Raw genomic sequence first — 22661 nt, forward strand, 5'->3', positions numbered from 1 at the left:
GTTTTTATTTTTGTTAGGATGTACGAGCATTATTTGTAACTTCGATTTGGCAACTTAGAATTTCAGGTTTAGTTTAGTAATTATATGTATGTATTTAGGTTATGTGGTTTTCATACTATATTTAAGGAAACTGTAGGTCTATAAGTCTATTACCCTATATTGTAACAATTTATCAATATAAGAGACTGTTTGTTTTGAAATAAAGAAAAAAAAAAAATATATATATATATATTTAAACGTCAAACTTCTATAAAATGATGACGTTTACTTAACACTTAAACAGGCTGGGCTATAAGAATCGCTGCCAACTAAGCTTGGTCTGACTCTAGGCACATACCTACTTATCTTAATGCATGAGAGGTGTCAATCCGTCTAAAATGTGACGTCACTGATGTAAAAGTGCATATAACGTCCATACATAAAACGACTAATCTTAGTAACCTACACTTGGCAGTTACGTCCTTTTCACTTTAACACCGAGGTGTATTGTATGAGCTATGAATGGATTTCGGGGATGGTGCGCACTGCGCACGCGCCAGTAACGGTTGCGAGCAGCTGCGCGCGCAGCTGCGGCCAGGGGTCGCGCACTGTTGGTACTTAAACTTAAAATGACTTGGCCACCTCGAAAGGATGGGAGAAGATCGTCCTGTAAATGTAAAGAGAGCATATTTTGGGTCTAAGCCACGGTGGGCTGATAGAGTGGAGATAAATCTCCGTGAGCTGGGCGTCAGTGAAAGCTGGCGTGAGCTGGCAGGACTGGGCAAAGTTGCGAATGAACGAAGTGATCATGATCAACAAAACATTAAATTTAAAATTGGATCCCTGTCACTTCCTCCAATATTATACAAGTCTTGGACCCTGTAACCCTAAGTAAAGGCTCAAAATACTGTGCGATCCGTAGATACTTTTTTTTAAATTGAGCATTTTATTTACAATAACAATATACATAATGAAGGAGGATTACTATAACTAGTTTAAATCTAAAAAAGCCCCTTGAGGCATATAATCGCAATACTGATACGTTGTGCGAGGAAGCCGCCAGCTCTTCGGTCACCAGTTACGTCAACCAGACGCTTCACAATTTCTGCAAAAAATTAGATACGTAGAACAAAACCTTTTTGGCCATCGAAATCATAATACCTACCTACTTGTTTCATGCCCTGGTTCGAACACTGATTAGTAATATAAATTGGTACTTATAAATCACCAATATAACTATCGTCACACGCAGTTATATAAAATACGATGCCTTGATAATACTTACTTTATTTTAAAATAAATGAATTTAATTAAATTTGCGACCTTTTGGAACACTGGTTCGATTTCTCCATTCTTTCATTTTGTTTACACGCCTTGAGAAGGCGCATAGCGACATCTACCGTAAGAATGTTCTATCTTATCGGCACCAGAGTGTCAAGTTATAGTTATTAATTCACCAGTGACAAGTGCTCACCCATATACGGTCATACTCATAAAATATGTCTGCGGTCTAATAATTGTCGCAACCCATACCAAATGTATGACATATGTATCTTCTTCTTCCTCGCGTTGTCCCGGCATTTTGCCACGGCTCATGGGAGCCTGGGGTCCGCTTGACAACTAATCCCATGATTTGGCGTAGGCACTAATTTTTACGAAAGCGACTGCCATCTGCCCTTCCAACCCAGAGGGTAAACTAGGCCTTGTTGGGATTGGTCCGGTTTCCTCACGATGTTTTCCTTCACCGAAAAGCGGCTGGTAAATGTATGACATATGTATGAGAAGAGTAATGATAATTAGATGCAACCGCAGCTATATTCTAGGAGAATGACCCACTAAACTAATTTTGATCAGGCACTGCAACTGCAATGTTTATATGAATTTTACTGAAATAGGCGTCATCCATAGAATAATTTGATTTGCTCACTAGTTAAAAGATGTCATACATCACGTACCTGTAGTTAGGCCTACAATAGTATTAAAAACAGGGATCGGAAACCGGTATTTTTTGTATGGGAACGAAAACGGTATTTTTTCGTTCTTTGTTAATTACTTCATTTCTAATTAGGCAATCTAATAATACGAAGTCGTTATCTGAAAATGAAAACACAACTGAGTCCTACATTTGGAGTATAAAATAAACCGAAATATAAAATATTTCGAAGTTTTAGCAAAAAACCGGTTCCGATCCCTGATTAAAAGTGGTATAAAATTGTTTTATACAAAGGTTGTCAAACTCTGTCCCGCATGCGCGGGCGCCTAGATTATCGATCGACTCCTGTTTCACAAAGGACCGATATCGCGAGTATCGCGACCTTGGCCGCAACAACATTACCTAATAACTGTGTATGGTTCATCTAGGACGGCGGCAAATAAGCAAATCAGTCTACGTTTAGTGAACGAAGCGAACGATTAAAGGCCGTCTAAGTACCTCCACCTTACAGAAAACAGCAGCCAAATAACACTAGACCCTACTCATAGTGTTGTGTTCCTGCCGGTGAGTAAGGTTGCCAGAGCTCAATGAGGGGGGGCGGGTTTAGGGTCGGCAACGCGCATGTAACTCCTCTGGAGTTGCAGGCGTACATAGGCTACGGATACTGCTTACCATCAGGCGGGCCGTATGCTTGTTTGCCGCCGACGTAGTATTAAAAAAAAAAGTAATTAAGCTAACCAACTATGAGAACTAAGTTTGGAAGAGAAGCGTCATTATAATGATGACAAATTCTACGCTTTGTCTTAGCAAATTCCATGCAGAGATAGCTTGGTCCGACGTTATGAGAGTTAGCTAAAGCTATAGTCTGTATTTTACTATAAAGTACTGCCCATAGGAAATAGCAATGAACGGCCATTTGAACGCGCAACTGTAAGTTGAACATACACACGATCTGCTTGACTCTCGTGTTTAGAATAGAATAGAATAGAAAAAAAATTATTTGGCATAAAATCAAAACAAAAACAACAAAGTAAATAATTACATGTTGTACACCAAATAAGATGCAAAAATGATGACAGGCAAATCTGTCAAATGTCAAAGTGTGGGGAGAATTGGGAACATCTTCATAATAATAAAAAACTCAAAAATCTAACGTGGAAGCATATAGCTGCGATTGAAGTACAAGAAGCTGTCAAAAAAATTATCAATAATGTTAATATCCAGAAAGGAAAATGAGGACTACGCGAAAATTATGAAATGGCGATTTCGCGAGGGTACTCCGCTTTCGTCTTAACAATGAAGTTAGCGTCTCAATATCTTTAATGATAACTTGATCTAGAATCCATCGCTAATTTTTTTTTTTGTTAAAAAACTGATCGGTGATTGGCTCTAGTCACACCTGATGGAAAGTGAGGACAGGGCCTAAGATGAAGCTCACCGGTTCACTCTTGCTTAAAAGAGACCGAGGTCATATTTATCAGGGAATACAGATGGCGGTAATGACAGTAATGACATTGACATTCAAGATAATCTCATCGTAACTTGCACTTTGCAGTTGCAATTTAACAAAGAACCAAATGGTCACCCTTGGTCAACCGCCCCTCATCTATAAAACTTGCAATTTTATTACTCGCCTAAAATCCCTGTACATTTTACAACTTTGTCATACTAACTTGACAATACGACTTCAGTTAAACAACTCAAAGCAGTTACAGCGACAAGGTGCTAAAGCGGTCAGGGATATTACATACTGACCTCTGCCCTAGTGCAAGTGAGAAAGAAGATGGGTGAGAGAGAAAGATAGATGCATCTGCGCGGCAGGTGAGGACGTGCATGGCTGGTTGTTTTTGTGTTCCATATGACTGGACACCGCCGAAAACTTGTAAACATAAACCTAGTAAAGTCAGACCAAGCGTGGACCAACCTAACTCTACACTTTGCAGTGACAAAGTGACAGAGACGATGTCAAAAAGATAAAGGCAGAAAATATAAAAAGAGAAATAAATAAAATATTAGCAAAGTAAACTAACCTTGTTTAACTTTTGAACAGTCGAAGGTGCAGAAAGCAAAAAAAGGTCAAGTACGGCGACGTCTGAACAAAAGGTTTCATATGGAAGAATTAATAATGATATAAATTGAATAATTTTGGTATCATTGCCAACAAAATCAAAGATGTAGACGTAGATTTCATCTAAATCGGGTGAGCAGTTATTGCAGATTCCCCGTACAAACTTACACCTCCCTTTTCACTTTTAAGGGATATTTTTGGGATAAAAATTATCCTTTGTCTTCCCCGGGTCTGAAACTATCTCTAAATATACCACATTTTAACTAAATTGGTACAGCGTTTTTAGAGTGAAGAGGAGAAAAAAAGTTTTTTTTTTATATTTTACATGTTTTTACTTCGGAATAGTATAAATATGATTGTGGCATAAAATAAATTTGCCATCCCCGATTTATACGAAAACGATTCCAAACTTGGCCTAGTAGCTTAAACAATATAGATATCAAGATAAAGTTGAGAGAGATTAAAAATTTACATCAAAAACCTTGTGGCTCCACTTCTTTTTAATAGAAAATATGTTTATTAAGATAAAAAATAAATTAATGGTACCTACTTATACTTATACAATCATATAAAATTGCTACTTATATTAAAATTAAAAACTAATCTGAATCAAAATATATCTAAATAAAAATATATCCGCGGCATTGTGCCAAAGATGCTGGCAGCATTCCTTCGCTGAATTGCAATACTTATGCGCTGCTCTCTGGTCACCGGTAGAATTGATGAGCTTTTTACCTTGGCATTAGGACCCCACGGCTCTAGTGCCTCGACTCCAAATACCACAAAGTGGTATTGGGGGCCGAGACCTCGATATTTGGCAATCTTTTTAGTTTCAGCCGCCTCGGCAGCTGCACCAGCCCTGGTGGAAGTTCTTGGTAGATGGGACTGTGCCAGTGTATCGACGCATGTGGCGTCCCAGACTAGCATCTGACCCATCTTCCACGGGACCAGGATACCGTCCGATCTCTTGCCATCTTGCCATCCACTTATTAAATCTATCCTTGGGTCTTATGAACCAATCCTGCCAAAGGAAATCTTTTGTTCACGCAATACCCTGCATCTTCAACTATTAGAATACTGGGGGCATACAACCACGTAAGCTCGTGGCAGTGTTGGCCGAAACGTTAATGCAATTAAAAATTATTGGCCATAACCATTATAAATTGAACCGTAAACTGTAACCGTCCGTTGCGGTTACGGTTCAATTTATAATGGTTAATGGTTAATTGCAATGAACTTTCGGCCAACACTGGCACTGGCAGCATCGGCTCTCTAAGAAAGTACGTGAAGCCACGGGTTCATTAAAAAGGAATAGGTATTAGAAGTAATCGAAATCTATAGCAGTTTTCAATAGGATACTAAATTAATTACAATAAAATTGTAACTTTATAAAATAAACTTTAATATAAAATAAGGTAAATGTGGTAAAGACCGTCTATCAGGTATAAATACCGTCTACAAGCTCTTTAATCGCTTCTAACTTTTGCGTTTGTCCACATATTCCACTTACAGAAGGTCGGTAGAGCAGAACGAGCGAAGCTCTTCCTTTCTGAGTGTCTGAGCGAAGTACGTATTCAGGCATGAGAGTTATTACCCGATAACGGCTATAACTGTTCCCCAATCAAAAAAATATTTTTCTGCTCGCCTTGACTGTAAATAAGATTTCGTATACCAAACTATAATTGCGTACTTTTCATGTGGGGTCATGGGCTCCCAACTCAACTATAATATTCATTTCGATACGCTGTAGTCAACTATAAAAAAAATACCAAGCACGTGCCCTTGCGCTTCCATAGAATCTTAATCTTAAACTAGAGTCTTTAACGGGCGCGGGTGGGACTAAATAGTTGCGCCTTTATGTTTTTTGTACTACATTTTTGTCTACTGAGATACTTACCGATTTTCGTGAATTATTTAGATTTTATAATAAAAATTATTATTTCAGATGACTCGTATAAAAAGTATTGTATACAATACTGATATAATCAAGCGTTTCAATCTCGTGCCTTACTTAGGCAACTCAGCAAGCTTCGTTGCCTACCCACAGTACTCGACTGAAAACGTCTCGACCACGATTCTCTATATCACGATTGTATACAATACTAGCCGGTCTTCGCCACATTGATCTTAACTGACTTTTTAATAGAGTAAGTACCTACTTATTAATATCTATATATAATCCTATTCATAGGATAAAGTGCTCTATTTTTGACATATTTACATGTACTTACAAGTTACAAGCGACTAGAGGCAAGGCGATACATATACGTACTTTCAATTACATAACATAGGTAACTTCCCTTAGTTCCCTTATCGAAAAGGTCAAGTAAAACAATACATGCAAAATAATACTAGGTACACGACTTCACAACATATAAACCGTCGCCGTTTTAAAAACCCTACTCTAGGATCCCTAAAGCATTCCCTCTGTGTTTCCGCTCACCGGGCTCATTCAATAATTGCACAACACACAGACAGACACAACAACACAATAACAAGAGCTAGCTATGCTAAAACGTACCTTATGCCAATTACACATGACTCAAAACAGAATGAACAAAACACTACTTATATCAATTTGAAATCGAATGGGAATGTAAAAGCATAACAGGTACGGCATCAATTTAAAATAGACCTTATTAGTTAGACTGTACGGTACACATTGGAGTGACTGTTGTTTTATTTGAATTTCGAATAGCGCGTGCCATAAGGGTGCGCGTACGCCGCGACCCCAAGTTTTTTTGAAAAAGGAACAGTTGACGGTTATCCGTTGAACGAGACTTACGTGTACATTATTAATAATCATAAAGTAATAATAATATAGTGAAGTAATAATATAGGCTAGAAAAAATATTAACAGATTAAGAAAGTACTTAAGTGAATATTTTAATAAGTTTAAAAAGTGATGTGTAGAAGTTGCGTTCTTAAAAAGTGATCATTAAATTTTGAAAAAGTGAACGAGAAGGTCAAGTGCTTAAAGATATTTTTGAAATAGGTGAAACATTGTGACTTTGGAATAATAATAAAGCAAGTAATAACAAGAAAAGATCACAATACCTTAACGGTCATGCTTTGAAGCACACCCCTTTCTAAGAAACCAACAAAACCACGCACTCGGGGAAACCTTACGCTTATAACATGGATTCGCCTAAAATTGTGTATAAATATTACTCTAACCCCGCCTTTTGCGGGCAGAGCGAAGCTTACACCAAATATGTCAAAAGTCCGGACAGAAGAATGTCCCCGCTGGGCGGGAATTCGCCAAGAAAAGTAGAATACAGCAACAGGATACTTAGGACAGATATTTCTGATAATCCTCTAAGGATGTCGCCAGCAGGCGCTTTGAGAAACAGAGATGAACCTCCAGAATTGCCGCCTAAACCGCCGAAGTTTCAAAAACAGTTCCAGAGACAGTCTTCTTTGATGTGCAAGTCTACACGAACTCCTGTGAGATGTAGGACAAGAAGCGAAGATTTAGAGATGGCACAATTTAAATTACAAAAGACTAAATATGATAGAAACGCCGAAAGTGACGACGGTTTGGAAGACAGCCGTGTTAAACACAGATACGAAGTTATCAGAGACGATTTCGATGATCTAGCAGACTATTCTCCAACGAAAAAGAGGATAATAGAAGCGAATGCCAACGAAATAGAAGAATATAACGTTGACGCACCCGATGAACACGAATTAAAAGAAATACCAACTGAAATCGTTAAAACTGTAAATGGAAAGACTCATAGATACGCAATAGTGCCTTCAGATGATGACGAACCGGTTAAGAAACACAGTGTTACTATATCAAGCCCTGTAATGACTAAGAAAAATATAATAGCGACGCAAAAACTACATGAACTGCTATCTACGCCTAGGAAATTAAAGAGCTATGCCAGTCAACCATCTGTAAGGATAACACCGAATAAGGCCACGAGTCCTAATCGCTATACAGGGACTCCTCAAAAGATTATGCACAGTACACCTACACATGGGGTTACACCATCAAAATCATGTGCTAATTTGACGTCGCCAAGAAATGCCACGTCTCCTATATCCCTTAAAGCGCAACAGAAGTTACATTACGGGACTCCAGAAGAGTTTGAAAGGCATGATGTGTTTGTTACTAGTTTTAGAGAGAAGAGTCGGGAGCGGAGTTTTGATATGGACAGGAGAGAAATGAGTAGGGAGAGTAGGAGGGATTATGAGAGAAGGAGTCCAAAGAAGGAGAAGAAGAGTACAGCGGTTATTGTACCCAGGTGAGTTCTAAACAAGATTACTCCTGTTTCGTGTATCAAATAGTAGATCAAAATAATGTTTGTTGACTTTGTTGGTGTATTAAACCAGGAACAGAGTACCAGGACTAATATCGGCCTGGCCACCCACATTAGGGCTCATGCTAGACAACGTCCATAATATGTTTATCTGGGGTCGCCGTCATCGAAAACGATGAGGAGGACTATATATAATCCCGAGCGAAAACTCGTAAAGTGGTTAAGGGTGATGTGTAGTGAACCCTAGTGGACGTCAGCTGTCGCTCCGCAGGTGGGTTGAGGAACGGCACGCCACCTCAATTAGGTAAAATTGTCATCACCTCCCGATAATTCAGTCGTCGCAACAGGCATCCTCACTATTAGGAATCCTAAAAAAAATCCTATTTTTTTTTTAAATTAAAAACTGATCGGCGATTGGCTTTAGTCACACCTGATGGAAAGTGAAGACAGGGCCTAAGATGGAGCTCACCGGTTCAGTAGTAGTAGCCTATTCACTCTTGCTTTAAAGAGACCGAGGTCATATTTATCAAGGAATACAGATGGCGGGAGCGCATTCCATTCTTTAGCCTTCCGTAACAAAAAAGAGGAGGCAAACCGTTTAGTGCGAACAAATGGAATGTTTACCACGAACGGGTGCATTCGCGCGCTCCCCACGCCTGGATGTCCGATGATAGAAAGGGGAAGGTGGGATCAGATCGTGCAGTTCCTGTGCGCACTCTCCGAAATGTATCCGACAGAACACCGATAGGCTAGCGACTCGACGGCGATGCTCAAGGCTCTGTAATTTTGACTTGATAAATGGGTCATCGCCAAAAAGTCTATGCAGTCAGAGTCTTACTAACTAAATGCGGTTACAATAAGCTAATATCACAAGCTTAAGTATTTAAAGGAACCACCTGCAAGTAAAAATGAAGAGGTTCTTGACCACTGGCGAGCGCCACCTGCATATCAAATATCAAATATCAAATATCAAACATTTATTCAGCAAATAGGCCACAGGGGCACTTTTACATGTCCATTTTTACAAACAATAAATAAAAAAAAAAAAAAACAATTACAAATATCGAATCTATGAAATAATAAATACTTTATTAGAGATGTATACTGTCTCTAAATGTCGAATTACACAAAAAAAACTATGATAAAAAAATAAAACCATAAAATACTAAAATTCTTTAGAGATGTATAAGTCTCTACGTGTCAGAGATAAAATATAAAAATATATATTAAATTATCCTTAGAGATGTAGAGGGTCGCCAAGGCTTGAATTCTTATATAAATAATTAAAAGACAAAAAAAATAAAACAGACAAGAACCGAATGAAGTGTCTCACGTTAATGTCACTCAAAAGTAAAGTTACATACTTTAACATAACCTGTACCCCGTGTAAGCTTAAACAGACCGGTCTCCACAAACAGCACCCGTTCACGAGTATGACGTGTATCTCAGCCATCGCCTCCCTCAACCTTCATTCGCGAAAGTGGCGACCCGATCAACGACGCCACCGTAAGTAAAGACTTTTAAGCGAGCATGACATGTTCAAGCTGCCGGGTTGTATTAATATAAATATAATAAAAAAAAATGTGAGATACAACATTTGTGCTTGTAAGTTACATTAAAGACGGCATAGCGCCACATAAACGCGACTACATATTATTCATAAGGAGTGCCTACCTATAAAACTAAATTATAAATTTAATTTGACTTAGAGATGTACAGGTCTCTAAGTGTCCAAATCATTAAAATAGGTATTAAAATAAAATGAAATTTAAAATAAAATAAAATCTTAGAGGTGTATAAGGTCTCTAAGTGTCCAAAACTAAAATAATACAATCAAACGAGAACATGATGTTCTCTTGTGTCAGTTCTACTGGACGCTAGTATGGTTATTTCACAGGAAGAAAACGAAAACACTATTACTGACATTTTTATCATACTATCAAGATCAAGCTACTGGCTTAAAGGCATCCTTATCATCTATGAAATCATTCACAGCATAATACGCCTTACTTAACAAAGAGCTCTTAACGTGTGACTTAAATTTGTTAAGAGGCAAATATCCGCTATTTTTCAAAATGGCGCGTGTTGCACGATGTGTTTTAATTATGGCACCTGACATTGCAACATAGCCAGATGCTCAGGACGCCAATCTGCTTTATTATATTTACATACTTACCTACGCAGCTAGTTCTTGCCCCGTATAATTTGAACTCTGAATATATGCTCCTGACCGTTTTCGGCCACGGCGACTGCTTCAACTCCTTTTGTTGTGGTCTCGTGTGGCTGACGTAGCCGATCTTGTTGGCAAAGACCCGTGCGCACAACGGGCACGAGAAAACACCATCAACATAATTATAGTTGATCACCGCTGGTGGTTGGGCTTTCAGCTCATCCCTCATCCTCCATCATGTGTGACCTCTGATGGCTCCCTTGGACTGGCCTGCGCGGGGCCATCGTGTAGAGGAGCCATAAATACGGTAATAATTACTCGAGACCGAGTCGCGATGGTCACATGAAATGAATAAAGAACGATTATCAACAGTGCAATATGTGAAAAAGTTAATTTCCTAATTGAAAAGCGACGACAGCTTTATAGCTAATAGGTGGAATTTGGCATGGTGAGTGTTGGAGGAGTAATGAATAGAATCAGGTGTTACTTTGCGGAAATACATACTAATAAAAACAAAAAAATATTACTTTGCTAATCCGCGAAAAAATAACTTGCGTATTTTCACATGCAATTAATAAAGTAAGTATAACGGGTTAGCATAGCACTGCGCACGAGTTGTGGAGGACTGTGCCCAGAGTGGGAAGTATACAGGCTGAATTTTTTATTATAACATTATTATTGGAGGGAAAGTACCCTAAAGCCTTAAGTTAGAAACAATATTTTATTTTCAAAAAGAAAAAAACTGCATTCAAAAATTTTTTCAGGAAAAATATAATCAGACCTCTATCTTGGTAACTTTTTTTTTATTAACAAAAAACCTTTGTGATATAAATACACGTTTTTTCAAATAAAAGATCAATTTTTTAAATCGGTTCACATGATAGAGAATTATCCTCGAAAAACCAACATACGTGCTCACATCGCGCAAATTAGTTAGACAAGTTGCCGATAGATGGCGCTGTACACAATTATACTTAGTATAGGTACTTCTGTTAGTTTTTCGCCATTAGTTACAAGAGATAATTCAAAGTGTGTACGGAACCCTCGGTGCGCGAGTAAAACGAACTCCTTTTTGACCGGTTTTTATTTTCTTTTAATTATTATTGGGTTCGATTCCCAGGCGACACGTAAGCGATCTTTTTTTTAAATAATGTTTATTTTAAGTAAAAAGAGCTAACTTAAGGTTTTAAGCCACTTTCCGTCCAGGGCGCATAAATTTTTCCACACTGTACGAATATACTGAGCCTATAATTTTTTTTAAAGTTGTTGTAGGGGTGAAACGGCCAAGCAACATATTTTGACTAAGGTGTAGAGGTTGCTGAGTTTGTGAAGTTTGGGCTGGCAGAGTTAGGGCATGTAGAGTTAGAAGCTTGGCTCCACATTTAGATCTGATAACTTTTTGACAGTGCGAGCCATATATGGTCTCTTCTTGCGTCTTGGCAAAATTTTACATGAAAATGTTTTCGTTGGATATATTATTAGTAGGGATAGTTATCACTGTACATGAACATGATGCACTGTGGAATGAACTGTCGCCTGCGATATTTGCGGACCGATACGACCTTCAAACCTTTAAGAAAAGAGCGTACTCCCATCTTAAACGCCGGCAACGCACTTGCAACTCCTCTGGTGTTGCAGGTGTCCATGGGCGGCGGTAATCGCTTACCATCAGGTGATCCGTCTGCTCGTTTGCCTCCTATATCATAAAAAAAAATCACATGTATACCTAATTTGCAGCGAACGAACTAATTTGACACTATTCATATGTATACAAAACAATCATATCAAGTAATATTTTCCACCGTTTCAGGGTAGCACCACCACCATCAGTGTACTCCGAGGAGACATACAAGTCCTTCAACAGCACCAAAACCATGAGCGCTGCGGCCGCGTCCCTCACTATAGCAGCTTTGATGCTCACTCTGAGCGGTGGACTCACTACTGGACTTAGCTTCTATATGATGTACACGGTAAGAATCAGCGAACACACACATAGAGACAATCCAAATAAAAACCATGAGCGCTGCGGCCGCATTTTGGCATCCCCAATTAAATAATTTGTTGCTGTTTGCAGCTTGGCCGACGGTACTATCTGGACTTTGGGGTGCTGGCGGGCTTCACCTGCTTCCTTTTGGGGCTCTTAGGACTCCGCTCACGCCGCCACCAGCTGCTTCCGAACAGGAACTACATTTCAGGTGAGTTGGTGTCATAATTATGTAGATTAAGTCTAGACACACGAAAGTAGTTTCAATTATCACATTCCTGGTTTATTTCATGAAGGGACTTTACAAACCTTTAGTATTTTGGCATCTATCCAAACAACGTTTTTACACTACTAGCATCTATTAGGTACCTAATTATAAGACACGCACAGTTCTAAAAGATTCTAGCCTAAGATTCATTATTTGTAACAAACCCAGTTTGATAGGGCTTTTACAATACTTTAAAAAAATATCTGGGAGACCGAGCTTAGCTCGGAAAACATAAAAACTCAAAAATGTGCGTTTTCCCAGAGATAAGGCCTAGCTACATCGATTTTTCGATAAAGATAAATACATACATAGAAAACATCCATTACTCAGGAACAAATATCTGTGATCATCACACAAATAAATGCCCTTGCATCACACAAATAAATCCGAATCCGGGACCATCGGCTTCATAGGCACACTACCCACTTAAATAGGCACCGGTCGTCAACATTAAAATGGCCGTTCTTTTTCCAGGCTACATCGTTCTCTCTTCATTCTCACTCCTCAGCGCCTTCGGTCTCCTCTTACTCCTCTCCATCCAACCATCGCCCGGGACGCCGCTCAGCGACATCACCTCAGGCGCCGTGTGCGCAGTGTCAGCATTATCGTTGTTCGTGGCGACTTTGGGAGTTTTAGCGTCCTACTGCTGTGCGAGGGACCCGCCGGATAATAGAGTAGGGACAGTGAGGTGGTATTGAGACTATTGAGTGGAAGAATTGTATTTGGTTTGTTGGGCCATTGTTCTATTTATCCTTTACCAATTATTAACGGCACCAATGATGGGACATTTAAGAGAAAATTTTGAGAATTTTTGATATTCCACTGACATCTGTAAAATTTCTACCGCTTTAATGCTAAAGTTGAATGTCCAATTCGTCCTCTATGTTTTCTGTGTATTTAATGAAAGTTATTGCAATTGGTTTCAATATTATTAACCAATTAAAACTATAGTTTTTTGCTCCAGTCATGGGATGTATGGCGTCATTAATTTTCAAACTAACAAATATCAATAAAAAATTAAACTTAAGCAGCTCTTTGGCTCTTGTTGATGGTATAATGTTGTCAGCGGTACTGATAGTTAATAGTTACTTGTTTTACAGGATTTCTCTATACCATCCCATTACTGGTGCCTGTTCCATTATAGGGTATGTTTACTATATTAACCCTTTGACCGCCAAGTACGTCAACTGACGCGCGCGCCGCGCGGACTCACACGACGGCTTAAGATGAGAGAAATAACTAATATTAAATATTTTGTAGCAACTGTAAAGCAAAAGTAAACTACCCTACTTTTTTTGCTTCATATTTGTATCTAGCCTAACTTGTATCAAAGATACATCCATCCATCTGTTTATATATTTTTATTTTATTTTATTGTCTTTGCTTTTATACCGAAAACCTTTATACAAGCAAAGAGTGTTTTACATGTCTCTAATAGTTTTTTTATCTATGCGATTAATGAGCCAAATAATTTAACTATGGAAGGTAGAGGTAAGGAATGCAATCTCCATAGGCAGAACTGATGAAGATGAGCAACCTCGTCCTTTATAGATTTTTTCTCCTGAATTTTTCTAGTACCTACTTAACTTAATTTTGTGTTAAGCAGAAAAATCTGCAAATGATACAAGCATTGTTTAGAAATAATAGAAATGTAGAAAACACACTGTCCCGGGCAAGGCGCGGCGGTGGGTATGGTGGAAATATTCGCTGACATTGCGTAAGTCTCGGCAGCTCAGTTTCCAGTCCACTTATCCGTTATTTCTAATCAAATCATTGGAGAAAATAGAGGTAGATTTCTAGAATATGGTACAGTCGCCATCTCATATCAGAGCGGCCAACATGCTTACAAATATCTGAACACGCCCCTTTGTCAATATGTTCTTTCAATATGAACTCTAGTTCGTGTTCAGATATTTTTGAGTACCTAGGCCGCTCCGATATATCTGATGGCGACTGTACAGTAGTGGCCAATATTATCAATATCACCTTTGTGTTATTTAAAAACATATTTTTTGCGTTTCCTGTATATTGATTTGGGTATCATAATTAAATCTATTATTACAATATGGATATTTCAGATAATAGTCACAGTCTAACAATCCATTTCCGTCAGTAGAAAAAAGCGGCAAATTCAAAAAATGTAGGCGCGAAGGATAACCGTCCCATAAAGCATTTGAATATCGCGCCTTTTTCTACTGGCAAAGTTGTTTGACCGACTATATAATGTAGACGTATGATCTTTTTTAGGGAAAGGTGATGTTATATTGGTCGAGAAGTAGATACTTTAAAAACTTAAAAAGGATATTTGTGTAAATGTGAAAGAATTGAATATTAAGATAATAAATAACAATAGTATTTTAATAAGTTATACTGGGCCTGTGATGATCGCATTTAATCATTTGGTATGGTTGTAAGTTGGTTGTAACATTGATTGAGTAAGTAAATCTAAGACAATTTCGTGCTTCGAATTTGACAGGTAAACGAGATGGCGCTGTACAGCTCCATTCATTTTGCGGTAACTCTGACTGTCAAAATTTGACGTCTGACAATTCAGTGACCGCAAAACATGGCGCAGTACAGCGCCATCTGTTTTGGATGTCAAACTAAGGGGCACGTTTTATTTCTTAGATTTTACCTCTCTATTACAACCAATTATATTTGGCCATACAGATAAAACACCCATATTTTACTGACAAGTGTTTGCGTAAAGATGGGTGCTTTTTCCACGATGATTGATGATACACGAGATCATGATAGACTTTAATAAGGAAATATAAGTGCTAAAAGTACGTCAACGGTTTATTTAGATATATAGATAAATCATGTAAAGCCCGAACAGAAATACATGATCATTGTCAAGAGGGTGCTGTTATTCTCATGTATATGTTAACGACACCAATCATGGAACATTTAAAAGAAAATTGGGAGTATTTTTGATATTTTACCGACATCTGTAAAAAATTTACCGCATTATGCTTTAGAAGTTGAATGTTCAATTCGTCCTTAATGTTTTCTATGTATTTAATGAAAGCTACTGCAATTGGTTTCAATATTATTAACCAATTAAAACTACTCATGGTTTTTTGCTCCAGTCATGGGATGTATGGCGCCATTAATTTTCAAACTAACAAATAACAATGAAAAATTAAATTTAAGCAGCTCTTTGGCTTTTGTTAATGGTAAAATCTTGCCAGCGATTAAAAACTGATGGTAAATACTTGTTTTACAGGATTTGTCTATACTATCCCATTACTGGTGCCTGTTCCATTATAGGGGTGTTTACTATAGGGTTTAGTTCAGTTTAGTATAAAAAATTTAGTTCCAATCAAATTCCGCAATATGGCGCGTGATCCTATTATTACATATTACTGGTCAGGCTTTATGTAGGTATGTATCTATAAATCACTAAGTATACAGAGTGATTTCGTTATGTCTGTCTATACTCTGAGGGTGAATACGTCGATCATACCTACTAAACAACTTTTACTATGGAACCAATCCCGAAATCGCGAAAATGAATCTAGTGCTCCATAGAAAATACTGACATAAATAATCCGCCGCAATGATAAAGATAAAGACAGTTTATTATATACAATGCGCTTATGAACGTCAAACAAAGCTACACCGGCTCTAACCCTACACCTCTGACCCGAGAAGATTTAAATCCCTCCTCGACTGGAGGAGGGTATCCCAATATGGGACCAGCAATGTACAATGTACCTATGAGAACATTTTTTTGTGACTCATATCATATATTGACCCCTCAAGGTATGGTCAGACATAACAAAATCAGTTTGTATTTATGCTCGTCAAACATTTTTTATCAAAGTTATGTGTTTGTCACTAGATGGCGCTATTTTTTTCCTCGTTATGATGTTGTTTGGCTAGCGCCATCTAGTTCTAACGTTACGTACTACAGTACTTTTTTTAAATGTCTTATTAAGAATGGTTAACAACTATATTTGACTGGCCGCTCAAATGATCCCAATTTGAAATTAGGTAAACTTATGTGTTTGATTATGTCATTCATTATCTATTGCCAAAGCCAAATTTGTCTCTGTATATTGTTAAGAAATATAATAAAGTTTTATATTACACTAAAATATCATTTGTTTCTTATTGCAACATACCTACATTCAAAAGACTTAATTTGTGACCCATTTCGTACCTTTGTCACAATGACAAACAACATGAAATTTGCTAGAGATCTCAAACCTTATACTATTATCACTGTGACAAGGTACAAAATGGGTCAAAAAATTAAATCTTTTGACAGTGCCTTTACCTACTTAATAAATTATATTCAGTAGGGCTAAGATGGTCAAATGATACATAACCGAACATCTTAGCCCTTCTGGTCCTGATATATCTACAGACACAGGAATTATTCAAATAGTTATATTACTTATTTAAAGTAGAAAGTGTAGAAACAGAAGAATATCCATAATCTCGTCGAAAAAAATTCTACCACAAACTGGATTTTCTCGAAAGATTGCAATATGAAGTTTTCAAATAGGATGAGTGTAGGTAGTGTAATACAGGGGGCCTACCGCGAAAACCGAATTTCGCAAATTGCGGGGATATTTCTCTTTTACTCTCACTAAGACGTAATTAGAGTGACAGAGAAAAATTCCCGCAATTGACGAACTTCGGTTTTTGCGGTTGTAGCCCAGTTTTGAAACGCGATTGACAATAACTCCTCTGGAGTTGCAGGCGTACATAGGCTACGGATACTGCTTACCATCAGGCAGGCATATAAAAAAAAAATTATAACGCCAAATTGATAACCCATAATCCATTAGGTACTTGCAAATACATTCATAGGTAACTGCTTACTATTAACACAAAACAGATATGTACATACCTATCTGTTTTGTGCTATTAGGCCTCATTCGCACGAGTGCTTTTGCAAAATGTGTTTGTATGACATAAATGGATATCCGTGTATATATTCACACGATGGCGCTTTTTATCCGGGCTTTGATGGATTTTCAACTTTGGGCATTGGCCGTTAATTCAGATTTAGCGTGCGGAACTGCTAAGGTCAGGGTATAACGTGACGCTTGTCGCTTTTTAGGGTTCCGTAACCAAATGGCAAAAAACGGAACCCTTATGGATTCGTCATGTATGTCTGTCTGTCCGTTTATGTCACAATCACTTATTTCCGAAACTATTAGAACTATACTATTGAAACTTGGTAAGTAGATGTATGTTTTCTGTGAACCGCATTAAGATTTTCACACAAAAATAGAATAAAAAACAATAAATTTTGGGGGTTCCCCATACTTAGAAACTGAATTTTTTTTTTCAACAAACCCATACGTGTGGGATAAGTATGTCTTCAGAGACACTTACAAAGTGGTAAAATGTATGTCCCCCCCCCCCCCCATGTAACTTCTATAATAAGAGAATGATAAAACTAAAAAATATATATGATGTACATTGCGATGCAAATTTCCACCGAAAATTGGTTTGAACAAGATCTAGTAAGTAGTTTTTTTTAAATAGGTACGTCATAAATGGTACGGAACCCTTCATGGGCGAGTCCGACTCGCACTTGGCCGCTTTTTAAACTCTAGTGTGAATGAGGTGTTAGGCAGGCTGTATGCTTGTTTGCCACCATCACAGTAAAAATAATTTATAAATTAATAAAATAATGACAATTGTGTAAAATGGAACGTGTAATTATTATTTTTAAATGCTTTGGGTCAAAAGTTCAAAACAAGTGTTATCAATTGAAATTTAAAATGTAAGCTATATATATATATGTATTTTTTCTCATTAATTCGAGATGAGAATTTTATGTATATTGGTTTTTTTAATTATTAAGAATTTTATTAGACCGCGTTATCTAACAAGGAAGTAAACTGTCGTAAAACGAAACGGCACTGTTAGTAACATAACAAACGTCAATCGCTTCGCGAGTTCGCGAGACATTTCTAATTTGATAACAAAAACTAATTGAAACAACAATAAAATTATGTTTTCCTGATAAAAGCAAGACTCAATACCATAAGTGTATATCGTACCACCGTTTGTGATGCATTTGATACATAGTTAATAAGTGATTTTAGTTAATTCCTCGTGTTATTACAAACCAATCAGGTAAGTCTTTGTTAAAGATGTATTTTGCATTTGGATGTTTATAACATGACCTTTATCTTTAAAAAGTTATTTTAAAACTATATCTTTAGGTTATTTTTTGCATCAACAACCAGAGAAATGGGCGTTAGAAATGATAAATATGCAAAATATGTAGAGCAGAGATTGTGTTCGAATGAGAAATTAGTCACTTTTCAACTTAATTACAGTGAACCGCAATCAATTTAACGTTATCTAAACTGCAAGCTACCTTGTTTTTGGTATTAATTTCATTTATAACATGTAAAGTGGGTACATCTAACTTAATTGAAAAGAAATACTTTTACGAGCAGTCATTGTATTTGAAATCCATTTTGATTGCTGCAAAGCCTTGACCTCCTTTTTAATAAGTAAGTTGACAATATTTGTTCTTCACCTAACTAGAAAGTAGAACAATTAAAATATAGTCATCTTATTTTATATCATTTATAAGTACCTACTAAACAAGCTAACATGACAAATATGTCATTTATTATTCTTCTTCTTTCTCTGTCTCTCAATAATGAGGATTGTAACATCATGTCCTTCTGTTGAGGACCAGATTCCTCCTTAGGCTTGTATTCCTCACCAAGCGCATGGCCTCGTGCAGTTTTAATTGCATAGGTGCAGTGATTTGAGCACACCATCTAGTAGGGGGAGGGTCCTGAGGTCCAGTGCCTTCAACTTTGCTCGTCATAATAACACTCTCTAGGCTATCTGCGGAGCATGTCCAAAGTATATGAGAATTAGGTCCTGGCATATTGTTGACATTTATTATAAAATTATATTATTATAATGTCTAGTTACATCTGTGAAGGAAGCGAAAGAGGTATGTCAGGATCGTAGCAAGTGGAAATCCGTGGTCTCTGCCTACCCCTTCGGGAAATAGACGTGATTATATGTATGTATGTATGTATGTAGTTATATCTTTAATAGAGATGTAGGGGCTTAAAATGGCAAAAATATTATATGCTTATACAATAAGAGGGATAAACGCATTCAGAAACACCAAATTAATATAAAAAAGTGAACATCCACAATTGCATTCTATCTAAAGATATTGCAGATAAAACATGACATTAAAATTTCTACCTTCCCAAAAGTTAATATTTTGTTGGACTTCTTGTTTTATAACAAGAAAAATGTAGTTATACCAAAAAAAAAAGTCCATACATTTAGTTCCAGCTGTGTGATAATGTGGATTTCTGATTTTGTGTTACATGCACCAATTTTCAATGGATATTTTTAACTTGCTTGTTTTTGCTTGCACTTGAATTATTATTGCATTATGGATTTTACTGGGTTATGATAGACTGTAAGTTCATTTGAGACCTTTGATTTTCAGGGCATAATGGTTTTTTTTTAATATGCATATACTGTATAAAGAGAAAGAGACATCATGGCACTAAGTCAGTAAGGTATATTTGGTTAATTCAGATAAGAAAAATTGCTAAAAAAGTGGCAGAAAATTCAGAAAAGGGAGTCTTATTACAATGGAATATGAGTTATTTTTTAATTATTTTCGGGATTACCCAATTTCCAATACACCTTAATATACTTTAGGCACTTATTGAGACTCATCTTCTAGACTTTAAATTATTTGGCATAATTGTTTACATATAAATACATTACTTCTCAGGTATTTTTGTATACACTGGTTTTATAGAATTCTGTTAACTTCGGGGTATAGCCAAGTATGTTTATGGAAACTAAATGGCATAGTTAATTATTGAAAATTTCTTTTTTTTTTTTTCATGAAAAGTAATTAAATGCTGCATACAGCGTTGTTGTAATATGGGCATTATTATATAACCCAATCAAACAATAGAAAACTAATAAGTAGAAGATCATTCTGTACAGCAAATGTAGAAACATGTTGACGACCGGTCTGGCCTAGTGGGTAGCGATCCTGCCTATGAAGCCGATGGTCCCGGGTTCAAATCCTGGTAAGAGCATTTATTCGTGTGATGAGCATGGATATTTGTTCCTGAGTCATGGGTGTTTTCTATGTATTTAAGTATTTATAAATATTTATATATTATATATATTGTTGTCTAAGTACCCTCAACACAAGCCTTATTGAGCTTACTGTGGGACTTAGTCAATTTGTGTAATAATGTCCTATAATATAATATATATATAATATGTATGGTCGAGGAAATTGATTCTTTAGCAGTTTATGGTTCACTTTACATTGGACAGCTCTTAGCATAAGTATGTTCAACCAAATTAACTTGAACCGCAAATTGCTAAAGAATAAATTTCCTCGACAGTACTAAACACTCATCAATAAGTAAACAGGTCCTAGGGCAAGTGTACATGTTTGTAGGGGCCCTATCAAATAAAAGTAAATTATTGATTATCCCCGAAATAGAATTAATCAGAATAACGGTGTCTTTGAGAAATCAACTTAATTTAAGCTCAGGAATGCACCCTTGAAATTAACGGAAATAAAACAAAAACAGTGTATAGCACATGTATAATGGTCATGGTCGAAATAAATGAAAAAATGAATATTATAATGACTTATTAACCAATCAAATCAGCTACTCTATGAAGCACCAATACAATTTGTTATTGTAAAGTTACTATGAGACAATATTCTGTGACATCTCAATGAATCCACATGTAGAATGTTCTAGATTGTTCTATATTTTAAAATATTTGAAAGTACAAAAACAGATTTAGATCAGAAAGACAGTTTGACTAATTGGTTACTCTTATATTTCTTAGTAAAGGATAAAGTATACCTATTTACATAATTTGATTGAATAATAAACGAATGAGCAAGCATACTTCATAGTAGTGACATGGTAGCGATTTATATTAACCATATGCTAAACAACATAAATCATGGTTTGTTTGTGGTATTATATTTATATATATTATAGTATTGGCCGTCCACGTGTCGTTTATGGTATCATCGACGTGTCGATTTATAGGGTTCCGTACCCAAAGGGTCAAACGGGACCCTATTACTGAGACTTCGCTGTCCATCCGTCCGTCTGTTACCAGGCTGTATCTCATGAACCGTGATAGCTAGAGAGTTGAAATTTTCACAGATGATGTATTTCTGTTGACGCTATAACAACAAATACTAAAAACAGAAAAAATAAATATTTAAGGGGGGCTCCCACACAACAAACAATTTTTTTGCCGTTTTTATAAATAATGGTACGGAACCCTTCGTGTCCAACTCGCACTTGGCCGGTTTTTTCTTTATTTTTGAAAATTGGCTGGTTTGAAGAGCTCCTCATTCTAACGGCCCGGCCACAACATCACGCGGCGGCGGGAGCCGATTCAACTTTCGTTCGTATACTCGTATTTTATGTAGATAAAGATTATTGCAGCAACAGAATTTATTAGTAACCAACTAGGTAGATATACGAGACGTTGCTGGATTCGTCAATCTAGGCGCCCAAAGTTAAAACGGCCGTTTTTTGTTTTGAGTTCGTAGATCGACGTATCCAGCAGATTCGTCATTTTAGTCTTTAGAATCTTTAGATACCTAAATTGTCCAATAAAAGCTAGCTATAGTTAATGTTTTAACGAGGAAAGATCACCATGGGTCAATGCTGATTTTTTATCATTATCGTGTTGTTTAATACATTATGTTATATTGGTACATTTTAAGCACGCTCGTACTAACATAATTTGCTGTTGGTGGACCTCATGTCTTTGTAATAAGGCTCAGAATTAATTGACAAGTATGAACGGTTGTACTGATAAATTCTACTAATAATATAAGTGTGACTGTTTGTATGTTGGGAACTGCTTTTAACCCTTGACGCAAAAAGAGGGGTGAAGGGGTGTTATATTTAGGGAGGTCATAAGTTCTGTCACAAAGGTTTTGACTGATAAAATGTAATAC

The 22661-nt window shown here is 36.9% G+C and overlaps 2 protein-coding genes across 4 annotated transcripts in view; both read left to right on the top strand.

Annotated features, from left to right (window-relative positions):
* Positions 1–5978: 5978 nt before the first annotated feature.
* On the top strand, positions 5979–14567 carry LOC133532105 (uncharacterized). Its single transcript, XM_061870605.1, has 4 exons — positions 5979–8233; positions 12229–12388; positions 12493–12613; positions 13145–14567. Exons 1-4 carry the CDS (start codon positions 7119–7121, stop codon positions 13366–13368), a joined length of 1620 nt encoding a protein of 539 aa, XP_061726589.1. The 5' UTR covers positions 5979–7118; the 3' UTR covers positions 13369–14567.
* Positions 14568–18476: 3909 nt separating this feature from the next.
* Positions 18477–22661, top strand: part of LOC133532261 (steroidogenic acute regulatory protein-like) — a 32289-nt gene continuing 28104 nt past the window's right edge. For 2 of the 3 annotated variants that reach the window (XM_061870849.1, XM_061870850.1), the window contains exon 1: positions 18479–18775. The gene's annotated coding sequence lies outside the window, so the exon portion shown is untranslated. Of the gene's footprint in view, positions 18776–22661 lie in introns of all 3 variants that reach the window. The other variant, XM_061870851.1, reaches the window with a different exon arrangement.

Source organism: Cydia pomonella, chromosome 26, assembly GCF_033807575.1.
Source record: "Cydia pomonella isolate Wapato2018A chromosome 26, ilCydPomo1, whole genome shotgun sequence".
NCBI classification, from domain to species: domain Eukaryota; kingdom Metazoa; phylum Arthropoda; class Insecta; order Lepidoptera; family Tortricidae; genus Cydia; species Cydia pomonella.